This window comes from Equus asinus, chromosome 20 (genome assembly GCF_041296235.1).
Source record: "Equus asinus isolate D_3611 breed Donkey chromosome 20, EquAss-T2T_v2, whole genome shotgun sequence".
NCBI classification, from domain to species: domain Eukaryota; kingdom Metazoa; phylum Chordata; class Mammalia; order Perissodactyla; family Equidae; genus Equus; species Equus asinus.
In genome coordinates, this window is record NC_091809.1 from 97,593,844 (window position 1) to 97,607,948 (window position 14,105).

Below are 14,105 nucleotides of genomic sequence, written 5' to 3' on the forward strand. Positions count from 1 at the left end.
GAAACATGTTGGGCTGTGCCTGCTTTTTTCTCCATTTTTTTTTGGTAGTACATGATATCAAATTTACCATCTTAACCATTTCTGTGTCCAGTTCAGCGGTATTAATTACATCCACATTGTTGTGCAACCATCACCACCGTCCATCTCCAGAACTCTTTTCATCTCGCAAAACTGAACCTCTGTCCCCATTAAACACAAACTCCCCATTCCCCCTCCCCAGCCCCTGACAACCACCACTCTACTTTCTGTCTCTATGAATTTGACTATTCTAGGTACCTCATATAAGTGAAATCATACAGTATTTGTCGTTTTTCAACTGGCTTATTTTCACTTAGCACAATGTCCTCAAGGTTCATCCATGTCATAGCATGTGTCAGAACTTCCCCAGGTCAAACGTGTGGGTTCCAGCTGTGATTTCTTACTGCACCACCAGCGCTGTCTAGCTACACTGTCCTAAGGTTAAATAACAATGTGTAGGCATCACACATGTGCAAATGACAGCCTGTGGACATGTGCAGGCTGGCCTTACACTCTGCCTTCAGTCCTTCTTTCTGGCTTCATCTCCCACTACCGCACACATATACACTCTATACAGGGGCATTTATATGACCCGTTCCCTCCACCTGAAATGCAAATATCCTTTACCCAACAAAGGTGCGCTCAGATGTGCCCTCTTGTGTGAAATCTTCCCCAGAACTCCAAGAAGGAATGTGTTTTTCTCTCCTCTATGTTCCCCAATTCCCTAGGCTTACTTCTGTTGTCATATTTTCAATACCTGGAATTATTGTTAGTTTATGTGCCTATCTCACTCTCTGGAGGAGAACAAGATCCATATCTTACACATCTTCTAAACCTCAGAGCATACCACTAAGCGTTCAGTAAATCCTTATTGACATGAGTAAATGGATGGATGGGTGGGTGGATAGATGACTTCATTTCTATCTTCTTTTTTTAGAACTAAGCAGGCAAACACACACACGCACGCACACACACACACACACACACACCTGTGTTTCCACCAGGAGCAGCACCCCTTCTCACCACCTTGGAAACAGGACCACCAAGCCATGGTGAGAGGTTAAATTATCTTTTCCACCAACCGCTGAGTGTCTCCTACATGATCATGACCCACTGATGGAAGCAAAGTCGTATATAGCCCAAGATATCAACTCAGAAGGCGGGTTCTATGCCTCCCTCATTCTTCCTCTACCTCCCCCTCTCCTGGCACACACAGACACTCCCTCTCCACTCCCTTCCCACCCTTGGCTCCCCATTAGCAGCTGGGGTTTTCTCTTCTGTCACCAACCTCAACTAGGCATTGAGATGTCTGTGGCCACTTAGCATAATCTGCTCTGGCTACAAATCAGCCCTGTGACTTCAGCTCCCTACGTTCCAAGGCCAGTCACACTCTACCCTCAGGAACAAAATTCTCTATTTTTCTAGACTGGCAACTGGCAGCTTTAGACAATAACTAAAGTCTCAGGTTCCTCTGAGCAAGAGAGCTTACATTGTATCTCAGAATATATATAATTTCTTTCCAGTGGTGTCCAACAGAACTTTCTGTGATGATGGACGTGTTCTCTATCTGCACGGTCCAGTATGGTAGCCACTGGCCACATGTGGCTAATGAGCACGTAAAAGGTGGTTAGTGACTGAGGAAGTGAATTTTTAATTTTATTTAATGGTCCTAAATGTATGATACCTCTTAGACCATACAAATGGATTATGACTTAAATTATATGTAGATGGAATTGTATCTTATGCCACATATATATATAAAACATCCTTCTAGCCATCCAAGCATCTTTCAAACTTCATGGGATAAGGAGTGATCCTTCCTGAGTGCCCCCATGAACCTGGGAAAAGGCATTTCCTCATAGAGAGATTCCTGGTGTAAAGATTTACCCCTTTTATGTGCCCTTCCACCCTCAACTGCCTAATTCCTCTTAAATGCCAGCTGCTTCCTTCTTGGTTTCTGCCCTTGTGTTGCAGACGGCTCCACCTGCACCATGTCGGAGTGGATCACCTGGTCGCCCTGCAGCATCTCCTGCGGCATGGGCATGCGGTCCCGGGAGAGGTACGTGAAGCAGTTCCCGGAGGACGGCTCCGTGTGCACGCTGCCCACCGAGGAGACGGAAAAGTGCACTGTCAACGAGGAGTGCTGTGAGTGGGGCGCCGGGCGGCTGGGGGGCGGGGAGCGGGGGGCGGGACTCCCGAGGCCGCCGCAGCCACGACTCCAACGCCACGGGACTCCCCAGCTCCCAGCAGCTGCCTGATGACTGAGTGGGGCGAGTGGGACGAGTGCAGCGCCACCTGCGGGATGGGCATGAAGAAGCGGCACCGCATGGTCAAGATGAGCCCGGCGGACGGCTCCATGTGCAAGGCCGAGACGTCCCAGGCGGAGAAGTGCATGATGCCCGAGTGCCGTGAGTGGGCATGGGGGTGGGCGTGGTGGAGGGGACAAGGATGGTATGGAGAACCACAGCACCTCCTACTACTACCACCATCAGGGTAGGAGGTTGGGCAGGTGGAAGGAGTAAATATGGTCCACCGTGCTTGCAGGGTGCTGCTGGGAGCAAGATGAGGGACACAGGTGTGTGGACATGAACTGGACCCAGAGAGAGTGGCCTCCTTTGAGGGACATTCTGAGCAATGCTGAGGTGGCAAACTGCTGGCCTCTGGATAGAATTCACTTGCAGCTGTGTTATAGGATGCCAGAGTATCTTCTTTTTTTTTAGGAGAGGGAGTAATACATGTAGGCAGGATGTGCATTCCTCAGGGCATCATGGGCCCCTCAGTCTTGTCCTGTGTTGGACTTCCCTAGCCCCATAAAGCACTACAACATGTGCTTTATGCACAAATGCACCTAGGCCCACACATCACTACACAAATGCACACATGCACACAGGTACATACACATTGTAGGGATTTCAGCGCCAAAGTGTCCAGAAATGCAGCATTGAGCCTATCTTCTAGTGCACGGCTCTTGGGGCATGTGGGATGTTTCTGTCTCTAGTAAGACCCTACTCAGACCCTCAGTGGTGTTTCAAGTGGGAACTTGTGTATTCATATTTCTGAGCCACATCTGACGTCATGTCATGACCACCAGCTGAGCCAGGAGAGATGCGGGAGTGAGAAGAGCAGTAGTCTGCTAAGACACTTCTCGCTCCATGGGGTTCACTCTTATCTGAACCTGTCAGTCAGTTTCACTTTACTCCAGGGGCCAGAGCGGGAGACGGGATAGGGGGCACAAGGAGAGCAAAGAAAGCCAAGGAAGCCTGTTCTCAGTGGCAAACCTGACTCTTGACCTAGACACCATCCCATGCTTGCTGTCCCCGTGGTCCGAGTGGAGCGACTGCAGCGTGACCTGTGGGAAGGGCATGCGGACTCGCCAGCGGATGCTCAAGTCTCTGGCTGAACTCGGGGACTGCAATGAGGAGCTGGAGCAGGTGGAGAAGTGCATGCTGCCCGAATGCCGTAAGTCCTGGAGCTCCGGGAAGCCCCCCACCTCCCTGCTCCCTTAACCAGCCCCGTGTGGTGACCGTACTGCTAAGTCTTAGAGTACAGCTCCTTGCTGGGGAGAAAGAGTGTGTGTTTGGACCTCTGTGTCAGCAAAGTTACTTAAACTCGTAGTCAATCTCCTCATTAGTAATGGGGATCCCACTACCGTCTACAAAACGCATAAACTGCAAGTTGCTGTGAAGTCTAGCCGGGAGGCTTAGATGAAAACATTTAGCACAAGGTCAATAAACATTTCTTAATTCTTTCTCTCCCCTACCCCCACCCCCAATTAGGGGCTTGTCTAACCCATGGTTTTTCTAAGCTTTTTAATTCTTTTTTCCCTCTCTGTGACCATATACCCATGACCAGAGGCTGGACATTAAGCCAGTGACTCCTGTACCCTTGCAGCCCTGATAAGAAAAGCAGCCAGCAGGAAAACCAGCCAAGTTCTCAAAAGCTCGCTGCCCACCCGCATCTCCTCCACAGCCTCTGTGATCAACTGTGTATATTACAGGGGACTAATCTCCAAGGAGGGCACGCCAGTTTTTCTGGCTAGTCTTCCAAGAGAGCTTCTCGTTCAGGTGGTGGACACAACTTGCTATGATCTGTTTTCTGGCTGCCTCTGAAATGCACTTTTAGTGTTTCATGCTCCCTCTCCCTGCTATTAATCTGGCTGCCCTTCTGGGTTCAGATCCCAGCTCTGTCCCTTACAGGCTGCATAACCTTCAGCAGATTCCTGAGCATCCGTGTTCCTCATCTGTAAACAGCAGGAAACACTTCCTACGTTGCTCTGAGGACAAAACCACATAATCGGTACAAAGTGCCAAGCACTGGACCTGGCAAGTCTAGGCCTCAATCTGATGTTACCTATTACAGTTCCTGAGCTGTTTTAGCTAGACTAACTCATGTGTGGAGATGACCCAGACTAAATAAAGCCTAAACTAAATAAAGCCTGGACTTTTAATAAGTAAGAGTGACCCTGAGTTCAACTCAGCTCACCAGAGTTGAGGCTCCAGAACCTTCTGACTGAGATGCTATTACCAACTTAAACTCTATATCCACAGGGTCCACTGAATGAAGGGAGAAGACAGTGAGCATTTATGAAGACTTACTGTGGGCCAGGAACTGGGTGGGAGTATCGTCTCATTTAATCCCCACAGCCTAATGAGAAAAATACCATTATGCCCATTTTGCAGATAAGAAAGCTGCCTGTGCTCCCACAGGGAGAAAAGGCCTGAAACTATCGAACAAAATGAGTATTCCTAGATCTAGCCGGCCCTCGCTCTGCAAAGCCAGGACAGAGTCTGGACACATTGCCTCCCTAGGACAGACACATCCTGAGAATCAGAATGATGGGTTATTTCCCTTCGACATTTGTGAGAATTTGCTGGATCTCGTACCATGATAAACCATAAGACATCTCATGCTTCCAGCCCCTTCTCTACTGAATTTCCCATTTCTGGCTCCTGTGTTTTTTGCACAGACTGCCATGATAGGACCCAGGATGATGTCGAGAACAAGAGAAGCTGCCTAGGTCTTACTGCAAAAGCCACAGTGTCCTTGGTATTGGTCTACGGGGTTCAGCTCTGACAAACGGCCCCAGCGAGCTGTGCCTTCCCTGAGAAAATCTAAGTCCTCAGGACTGTGGGAGGCTGGTCTATGCCACTTGAGGCTGATTTGACAATCTAGAACCTGACAGAGCAGGGCAAGAGGCTCTGAACACATTTTCAAAGTCCCCCCAAAGCCCTTGAGTCAGAGAGAGGCCATAGGATGTGGGTTATGACCTGGGCACCAATCTTGCATCTACTGCTTACCAACCACGTGGGCCCGATGAATTTCAGTCTGCCTCTTGGAGCCTCAGCTTCTTCTTCTGTAAAATGGGATAACAGCACCTGCATTGCATTCCTCATGACCTTGTGCTGAGATGTTCAAAGGAGAGTGTAAGTGACCATAGCTTGTGTCAGACATGAGATACACTCATGCCCGTCTGTGTCTTGCCAGCCATTGACTGTGAGCTCACCGAGTGGTCCCAGTGGTCGGAATGTAACAAGTCATGTGGGAAAGGCCACATAATTCGAACCCGGATGATCCAAATGGAGCCTCAGTTTGGAGGCGCACCCTGCCCAGAGACTGTGCAGCGAAAAAAGTGCCGCATCCGGAAGTGTCTCCGAAACCCATCCCTCCAGAAGCTGCGCTGGAGGGAGGCCCGAGAGAGCCGGAGGAGTGAGCAGCTGAGGGAAGAGTCGGAGGGGGAGCAGTTCCCAGGTACGGCTCCCAAGTGCGAGGCTGGATTCAGGCGGATGTCAAAGCAGGGGAAATTAGAATGGGTCTTGAAGAACTTATAGGAGTTCGCCAGTTAGAGAAAGGCATCCCAGGTAGCAGGAATAGTAATTGCAAAGGCACAGAGAAACCCAAGAGCAAGACATGTTCAGGCAATAAATGGGATGCAGATAGAGCACATGGTACCAAGGGAGAGGCAGGGAACCAAGATAGAGAGGTAGGGACCAGACCATAAAAGATCTAGTGTTTGCTGAGGATTTGAGACTTGATTCTTCAGGTGAAAGTTTTAAGCCAGAATGACTTCAACAGACCTCTGTTGAGTGGTTGGGAGGTGGCAAAAACAGAGGCCAGTTACATTTCGTTTGTAGCCCAGGAGAGACACTGTGTGTCCTCCTTCTCCAGCATAACTTGAGGGGTTTCCAGGACTTAAAAGAAAACTCCTTCCCAGGGCTTCACTGCTGAATAAGCTGGCCCAAGCCAAGAGTGCAGTATCATCGGCAAACTGATGACACGATGAGTGGGGAAGATCCACGCTTGTCTTGGGCGCAGGCCCATCGGAGGTCTTTGGATTCCCTGCAGTGGGTCAGGAGGGTGCCATGTAAAAGCGAAGGCTAAGGGGTGCATTGAGTTTCTATTTGAAAAGGTGCAGCTCAAATGACCCCTTCTGCTTTCCTCTTCTTTAAGACATTCCAGCTCTACCTAGGATGATGAGAGAACTGCAGATATGAGGAGCTACCTGACAGTTCACTATCTTTCCATTACGGAGCTGTTCCCATATCAAAATGTTGTGTGTTGCACCTGGTAGTCAGTTGGCCAGTCAACAACCATTCATTATGCCTAACTATGTGCCAGGCAGGCACCAACCCATGGAACTCAGCGTTACTATTGACTGGATAATCATAAATGTGATTCGTTCTACAAAGGACTAATTTATAGAGCGCTATGGAAGCATTTTTTTTTTAAAAAGATCTAATCTAATCTCTTGGGGTCAGGGAAGTTTTCTTCACGAAAGGCATGTTTATCTACATAGGAAAAATAACATATACTTGAGATTCCTTAGTATTTGGAGGCTGTTTGGGGGAGCAAAGCGTAAGAGAAGGTGGTTAATTGCTCCTTGAGCAGTTGCTGCATTAACAAGCCATCCCAAAACAATCTTTTGTTAACATGATTCTGGAGCTCAGTGACCTGGGCTGGCTCAGCTGTCAATTCTGCAGTCTAGCTTAGGCTCATTCATGTGGCTACTGTCAGCTGGTGGCTCAGCGGGCACGGGAAGATCCAGACCGGCCCCGCCTGCATCTCTGGGGCCTCAGATGGGATGGCTGGGGCCTCCCTCCACATCGCCTCTCCAGCAGTCTAGTCAGGATTGCTTACGTGGTGGTGGAAGGGTTCCTGGCAGCTTTGTCAAGCCATGTTTGCTCATGTCCCATTGACCAAAGCACGTCATACAGCCAAGCCCAGATTCAGGAGGTGGAGAAACAGACTCTGCCCCTTGATGGGAAGAGCTGCAAAGTATTATGGCCCTTTTTTGCAGTCTGTCACATATGTGCTAGCAGTCCCTAATAAGGACTCTAACCATTTAATTTAACAAATCACTACAAACAAGAGCAGAGAAGCCCAGACAACTAAATCTGACAGTTGTTTACTAGGGTTCAGCATCCCTGTTCCATCCCCTTTCTCTGGCCTAACCAGGCCTTCTCATGCTTTCAGGCTGTAGGATGCGCCCGTGGACGGCCTGGTCGGAATGCACTAAACTGTGTGGAGGCGGGATTCAGGAACGCTACATGACTGTCAAGAAGAGGTTCAAAAGCTCCCAGTTCACCAGCTGCAAAGACAAGAAGGAGATCAGAGCATGCAACGTTCACCCGTGTTAGCAAGGGCACAAGTCTTCCAGGCTGCACTCTGGGTCCCACAGAGTCACCAATGGCTGGATTGTTTGCTTGTTTATTTGTTTAATGCAATTTAAATCGTGTACACTAGTTTTCATTTCTGCAGTGTGGTCTACCCCGTAGTCTTGTGGATGCCAGAGACATCCTTTCTGTACACTTCTTGGTGGGCACAGGCTGCGTGGGGCTCCCCCATCCTCAGCCGGCCCTCCTCTAGCACAGAAGGGGGTAGTGTCAGCCACCCTGTACTAAACGGAAACACGTCCCTCTGGGGCATCCACCTGGGCAGCAGGACAGAGGCCCTGGCCTCCTCCACATGGAGAGGCAACTGTGTGTGGAAATTACTCTGTTGCGGTCCCCGGGTGTGGCAGGGACGAAACACTCCCGGGCCGCTGGAGGCAGATTCCCCTCGTTGCTACTCGCTCCTGCAGGAAACTACTGTTTGCCCTTCTCTTTTCATTCGGTGGGACGTTAGGCCCCTTGTGAGTCTCCTGTCATCAGTAGTTCCTGGGGAAAGCAGCTTGATGTTGAGTGGCTTTTCTTCCTTCCCTGAGAATTTCTGAATACATTTATCTCACCCTTAATGTTGGTTCTTGGTGCCCCACAGGAAAGAGATGATGGCTGCTTTATTTGGACGTAAGGTAACCAATTATTACACCCAAGGCAAAAGGTACAAAGTCCAGAAAATATTTTTCCCTTGTTTCGGTTTTTGTGTGTGTGTGTGCCATAATTCTCCTAAGCAAGCCAGCCTTACAAACCTTCTGATACCAGATCTCACTAGAACTGAGGCCAAGGCAGCAAAGCTGGCCTCTCCAGCAGTCCCGAACCTGAGTTTTTAAAATCTTCGGCCACACATCTAGACTTTTAAGTTTTCAAACCAGTTTCTAACATGAAAAAAATTTTTTTAGTCATTCAAACATTTTGCTAAGTCTGTCTGCAGCCCACCAAGCCAGTCCTTCAACAAAAATACTCTTTGTACTTTAAAAGGTTTTTTTAGTCATAAAATTTTATAGAGAGAAAAAGTGCTTCAGAACCAAGAAGAACTGAAATGTAGGGAGAAAGGAATCTTAGAGAATCAAGCTGGGCAAGAAGCTCTGGTGGGAAGTGGAACGCACATCAGCCCCCCACCCAGGGCTCGGGTCCTCCGACACAACCGTGGGGAAGGGCAGGGCGTTCTGTCTCCTTCCGACCACTCAGCACACCAAATTCGGGGAGACTGACTACCAAGAATTAGTGTAAAAGGACATTTTACCAAGTTCAGTCCATCAGCAGTTTTACTCATTCATTGACTGTTAAAATTATTTTGTTTCTGTTGCAGGCTTTCTTTATTATGCTTAATCCAAATACGCGTCATGGATGAGATGCATACAATGCTTTGAATACACTATTTTAAGAATTTGCATTAAACACATCAGGATACTTCCAAACACAACATATATATGCTAGAATCTTGAATCTGTATTATTTTCTTTACACAAGAGAGACTATTCAATAAAAAACTCATTGGGTCTGTCTTTTGTGTTTTTAAACTAATTCAGCGTTCAGAGGTTGGGTCTTTTTACAGTTTTATCCGCCTCAAACATATTCGGCAAGAGATAACGGTTTGCTCTCTCACTCTGGAGGGGCCATTATTACCACATCCCTGAGCTTTCTGGAGGTGTCAGTTTTCCTACATTATTTTCTTAATCCTTAAGTGAACTTTCTCCCCCAACAAAGGAGCAGAATAGAAACAAGAGGCTGAATTTTCTCCGTGGACAAAAAAGTCTGGATACAGAATCTGCCCACTTCTGCAGCATTACTCTTAGCTGCCTAGAGGCGTGCTTACTCTCAACCCATGTGCATCGAAGGTCAGGAAGACAGTGTTTCCTAAGTCACTCTAAGGACAAGCCACCCTAGTATCTCATGTTCGTATCTGATCCCTTTTGGGTACATTTTTAATCCTAATTTTGGAGGCTTCAAACCAGGTAACTGGTTAATGGCTGAGAATGGGTAATGTGTTTCTTGTCACATCCGTGTTATTTTTTTGTTTATTTGCAAGAGGGAATTTATAAGAAGCGTCAAATCTCTTTCTTACCAAAGTCTTGTGTTAGGTGGTTTATAGTTTTTCTGGCTAACCAATCATTTTGGAAATAAAGACTTTTTACTACAAAAATGAAATTTGTTTGGACTTCCACTTGAGATGGTAAACAGATCATAAGATGCCCAGTAAAAATTGCCATATAAAGAACAACTATAATTGTTGTATATATTTTTATCAATGCCAAACCATTTATAATCCAATTTACATCCACATTTTCAGAGGACAGTAAGTTCAGAGGTAGATTCCCCAACCAGACATCGGGTCACTCACCTGTCACCTTGCCAATGCATTATTTGAAAGAAATCTGTTGTAGCAACTGAGAATAAAGCCTGGGCTCCTTCAGACCCAGAATTTTAAAATATTTTGTGCTGTTTTTAGTTTGAACTTTGTGTATTAAACATGTTTTAGGCATAGTCAAAGTCTGTATGTTCCTTCCAGGAAGTCAGGGCATAGTGCACATTTTCACATGACTGGAATTCTCCAGAACTTAGTCCAGGTCAAGTCCGTGGCTAAAACGTCAATACACAAAAATTCTCCATGTCAAATTATTCCTATGACCTAACAAACAGCCACAAGTGTCAAGCAATAGTTTAAAGGAGTTAAATATTAAAATGTACCAGGACTGTATGCTCGGTCCTTTTTCCACAGAATTAAATATTTATATTCCAAAGAAATGAATATTATTGTCCAAATAAGACTAAATATAAATGTTTAATCCCCAATTACAACACGGAATCAAGGAAGACACAGACATTCCACTATTTGGTTATTTGGTGCTATTAATCTTGATAATAGAATGATTCATTTTGTTCTTCATATTGCCCAGAATAGGGAGAATGAATGAAAATAAGTTAGTCCCTTTTGAAAATAAGTGAGGTGCTGGAACAAACTATATGCTAACGAGCATGAAGATAATTCTTCAATTTAAATCCTTTGAAACCTGTGAGCAAAAGATCTGTACTAAAATGTCACATTTAAATAATGGCGTCTCTACCTTACTAACCCTGTCGGTTCGAAGGGTGCAGACACTCTGCAGGGCAGAGAGGAAGAGTCGTCTGGTGGTTAATTGCCAAGATGGGAACCTGGGTTCAACCACTACTGTGCCAGAGCCGCCATGAGAGCTGGGGCCCGTTCTTTTCCCTTTTCTGGCCTCAGGCTTTGACACAAGCATTCTTACACTGAGGGATTTCTCTGCCCCACCCCCACAATCTAGCCAGTTCTCATCTTGAGAGCCGGTCCGGATGGGAACCTGATGTGGGAGTCACCAAAGGCCAGTTCTACCCCACCAGTCCCTCACTTCTTCATAAACCAGTAAATGCCCACTTTGTGGTGAAGCTGGTTTGAGCCGCATTTCTGTCACTTAGAACTGAAAATGTCCTGACAAAATACACACGCAGTACTTTTGCCCAGCTATCATTACAGCAAAATGCAATTTCAGACTTTTCACTTAACATTCATGATGTTGTAACCTAAGATAGCATTCATTAACATTTCTCATATTGCTCTAAATTCTGCATAAAACTCTGAATACGTTCTTAACTACTTCCTGGCTTTCAAACTGATGGGTAATAATTCTCCTGTTTTAATAGTTCTCATTAACTCATTAACTGTTATGTGTTCAGACAGTTTTCCTTTACTTCAAATAATTTTAAGTATTAGCAGAAGGGAAAAGGGCAAACATCTTATTCAAGACTACTGACTTCTTTACAACACCTGGAGTTGTGAAAATAGTCTCGATTTTTTTCTGGTGTTGGCATGCAACTCCTACTGGGTGATCTTAGGCTGGAATTTACTAGCCCATCTGGGAAGTCAGAGGACCACTTGTGAAAAACACCCGAACCTCCGCTCCCTCACTCACTACATTAGTGCTCCTCAGAGAGACCTGCGGCCTGAGAACATCCACAACCGTTCGTTACCATCCTACGACGAGATAGGGAAATTGAGAGCAAGCGTTCAGAAACTTTTAGAGTAGTTTGACAGTGCCACAATATCCAAGAGTAGGATTATTTTTCTAGTAGTTCATTTTTAAAATTACATTTAGCAAAAATATCATTCCACCTAGTGGAGATTAAAATTTTTTTAAACTCGCCCTTCACCTCAGATGGTCTGAGAATCGCTGTACCATGCCATCCCCACTCCCCAGTCCGAAAGGGAAGCCAGCCTACAAACCGTAGGTTTTGAAATCTCTCAAATGCTTAAGTATCTATACGTAGTATCTACTTCTAGACTTGTAAACCTACGTATCTGGGATTAAGTGCCCTGCGCTGGCTCTTTTTCGTACTCCTCTAACATCCTACCCTGTCAAGCAAGGTAACTGCCCCATGACCCTCTGATTTTGTCACAGAATTTCTCAGAATAGCAACCTACACTTACTTCCTCCACTTCCTTGCCCTCCAGTCACACCACAACCTACTGTAATCTGGTTCCCCCAAGCAGATGACAGAAACAACCTCTCAAAGTCATCCATAACCTCTAAGCAACCGCTGCTGCCCCCTACTGCCCCGTCCTGGCTCAGCACTGCAGGCTTTTCACCACTCCCTCGGCTTCCCTGACAAGAGTCTCCCGGTTCGCTCCTGTTTCTGCCAGCTTCTCTTGGCTTTTTGCTGCGTTTCAATCTTCTACCCCCAAAGTCTTGCTCTTGGACCTTCTCTCAAACACACTCTTTCTACTTCACTCCACTCCGACCTCTGCAATCATTAGCTCAAAAGAGAGAAAATTCCAAATCTGCACTTTTAGCCCCAGCCTCTTCTTTTGAGCTCCAGTCCCCGTTCCCAAATGCCTCCTGGACTAACCCTGTATGTAATCACCACCATCATGAGGCAATTCCAGCACAACAGGGTTGCCTGGGCCGCTGCTTCATTTCTCAGATGGTTTTCCTGCACATGACAGGCTATACAGGTAAAGCAGTCCACACAACAGACATAGTTTTGCCCTCACAGAGCTGATGATACCCAGGTACAGGTCAGACAAAATACTCACAGATGGTTAAGTGTCATTAAGTAAACACAGGGCACTGTGGCATCAGGACGGGTGGTCTAAGAGGGCTCTCTGAGGAGGTGGTGTCTAAGCCAAGAGCAAAGGAGGAAATGGCTAATTGGAAGAGAAGAGTGAAGCAACTAGTTTGGAAAATCCTCGGCACGTTCTAGGGTGTAAAAAAGCAAATCAGCGCGAGTGTAAGTGAGAAGCAGGCGGATGACAGACCCCGTGAGGGGCTTTCCTTGTACAGTGTGGTAAGGACTCTGGAATCTGTCCAAAGGCTCTGAGATGGTGACAGATTTTAAGCAGCAGTGTAACATTTAATTGATGGTCTAAAATAGATCCCTTTGGCTGCGCTGAGAGAACAGCTTTGTGCGGGCAAAATGGAAATAAAAAGACTACTTCAGAGGCCACTGCAGAAACCTGGGGGTGAGATCAGAGGGCTTTAGACAAAAGCCGCAGAACAAATGAAAAAAGGACAGGTGCCATTTGGTACCTGACCAGTCTTCCCTAAACCACACCCCTCTGTCATTCACTCTACTGCTGGGTTAGATCCAGGCGCTCCTCGTTCAGGCTCCTTGCAGTTTCCCATTATACACAGAAGGGCCATCCTATTCAAAGCCCTCCCCCACCAAGCCCAGTCCACCTCATCATTCTTTCGTCCCAGCGCTTTTAAAATCCTTTGAGATTTAGGTTCCAATTCCAGAATACACCGTGCATTCTGCCAGCTCTGTGCCTCTGCCCAGGCTTTTTCCCAGCTTTCCACCACCTCACTCTTCTCTCCTCCCCATCTCAAATCTCACCAATCCATCAAGCCCCAGCTAAACCGCCACTTCTAATTAGGAAGCTCCCTCAGGTTTCCCAGGAGGAATATATACCATCGCTTCTGCTGGCCCTGGCAACTCTCTGCATGCTTCTCACACTCTGCCTTAACTCTACTGTGTCGGCATTTGTTTTTGTCACTCTTAATCTTCCTCCACTAGATACTGAATAATTTTTAGGAAAGAAAAGCTCCACATTTATTCCCAGAACACCTAATAAAGCCTTGTACAAAGAAATCTGTTTCAATGAAAATACCTTCTTTCTAAAAAGTACTTTGAAACTTTATAAGCAGTCACTGGTTAAAAACCCTTAAGTGACCAAGTGATACAGAAAGTGACCACTTTCTCCTTATCTCCTCCTATGTACCTGCCAGTTAGCTGTTCAATGGGACCATTACGTATAGGAATGGGAAAAGAAATTAAAACAAGTGGTGATGAAAGTTAGAAAAGAACAGGCTAGACCTTAAGTATACACAGACTTGTTACATCAAAATTTAAAAGTCAAATGATATAGGGACCAATTTATATCATAGAACTCTGAAGCCTCAAATTTTGAGAATCATC

General features: G+C 46.4%; 1 protein-coding gene across 1 annotated transcript in view; it reads left to right on the top strand.

Moving 5' to 3' along the window:
* SPON1 (spondin 1) overlaps nt 1–9,821 on the top strand; it is a 245,762-nt gene extending 235,941 nt beyond the window's left edge. Inside the window, exons 12-16 of the mRNA XM_044752347.2 lie at nt 1,993–2,163; nt 2,259–2,426; nt 3,313–3,477; nt 5,503–5,766; nt 7,489–9,821. Coding sequence (XP_044608282.1) covers nt 1,993–2,163; nt 2,259–2,426; nt 3,313–3,477; nt 5,503–5,766; nt 7,489–7,652 — 932 coding nt within the window. The 3' untranslated portion in view covers nt 7,653–9,821. The remainder of the gene's footprint in view (nt 1–1,992; nt 2,164–2,258; nt 2,427–3,312; nt 3,478–5,502; nt 5,767–7,488) is intronic.
* The last annotated feature ends 4,284 nt before the right edge of the window (nt 9,822–14,105 follow it).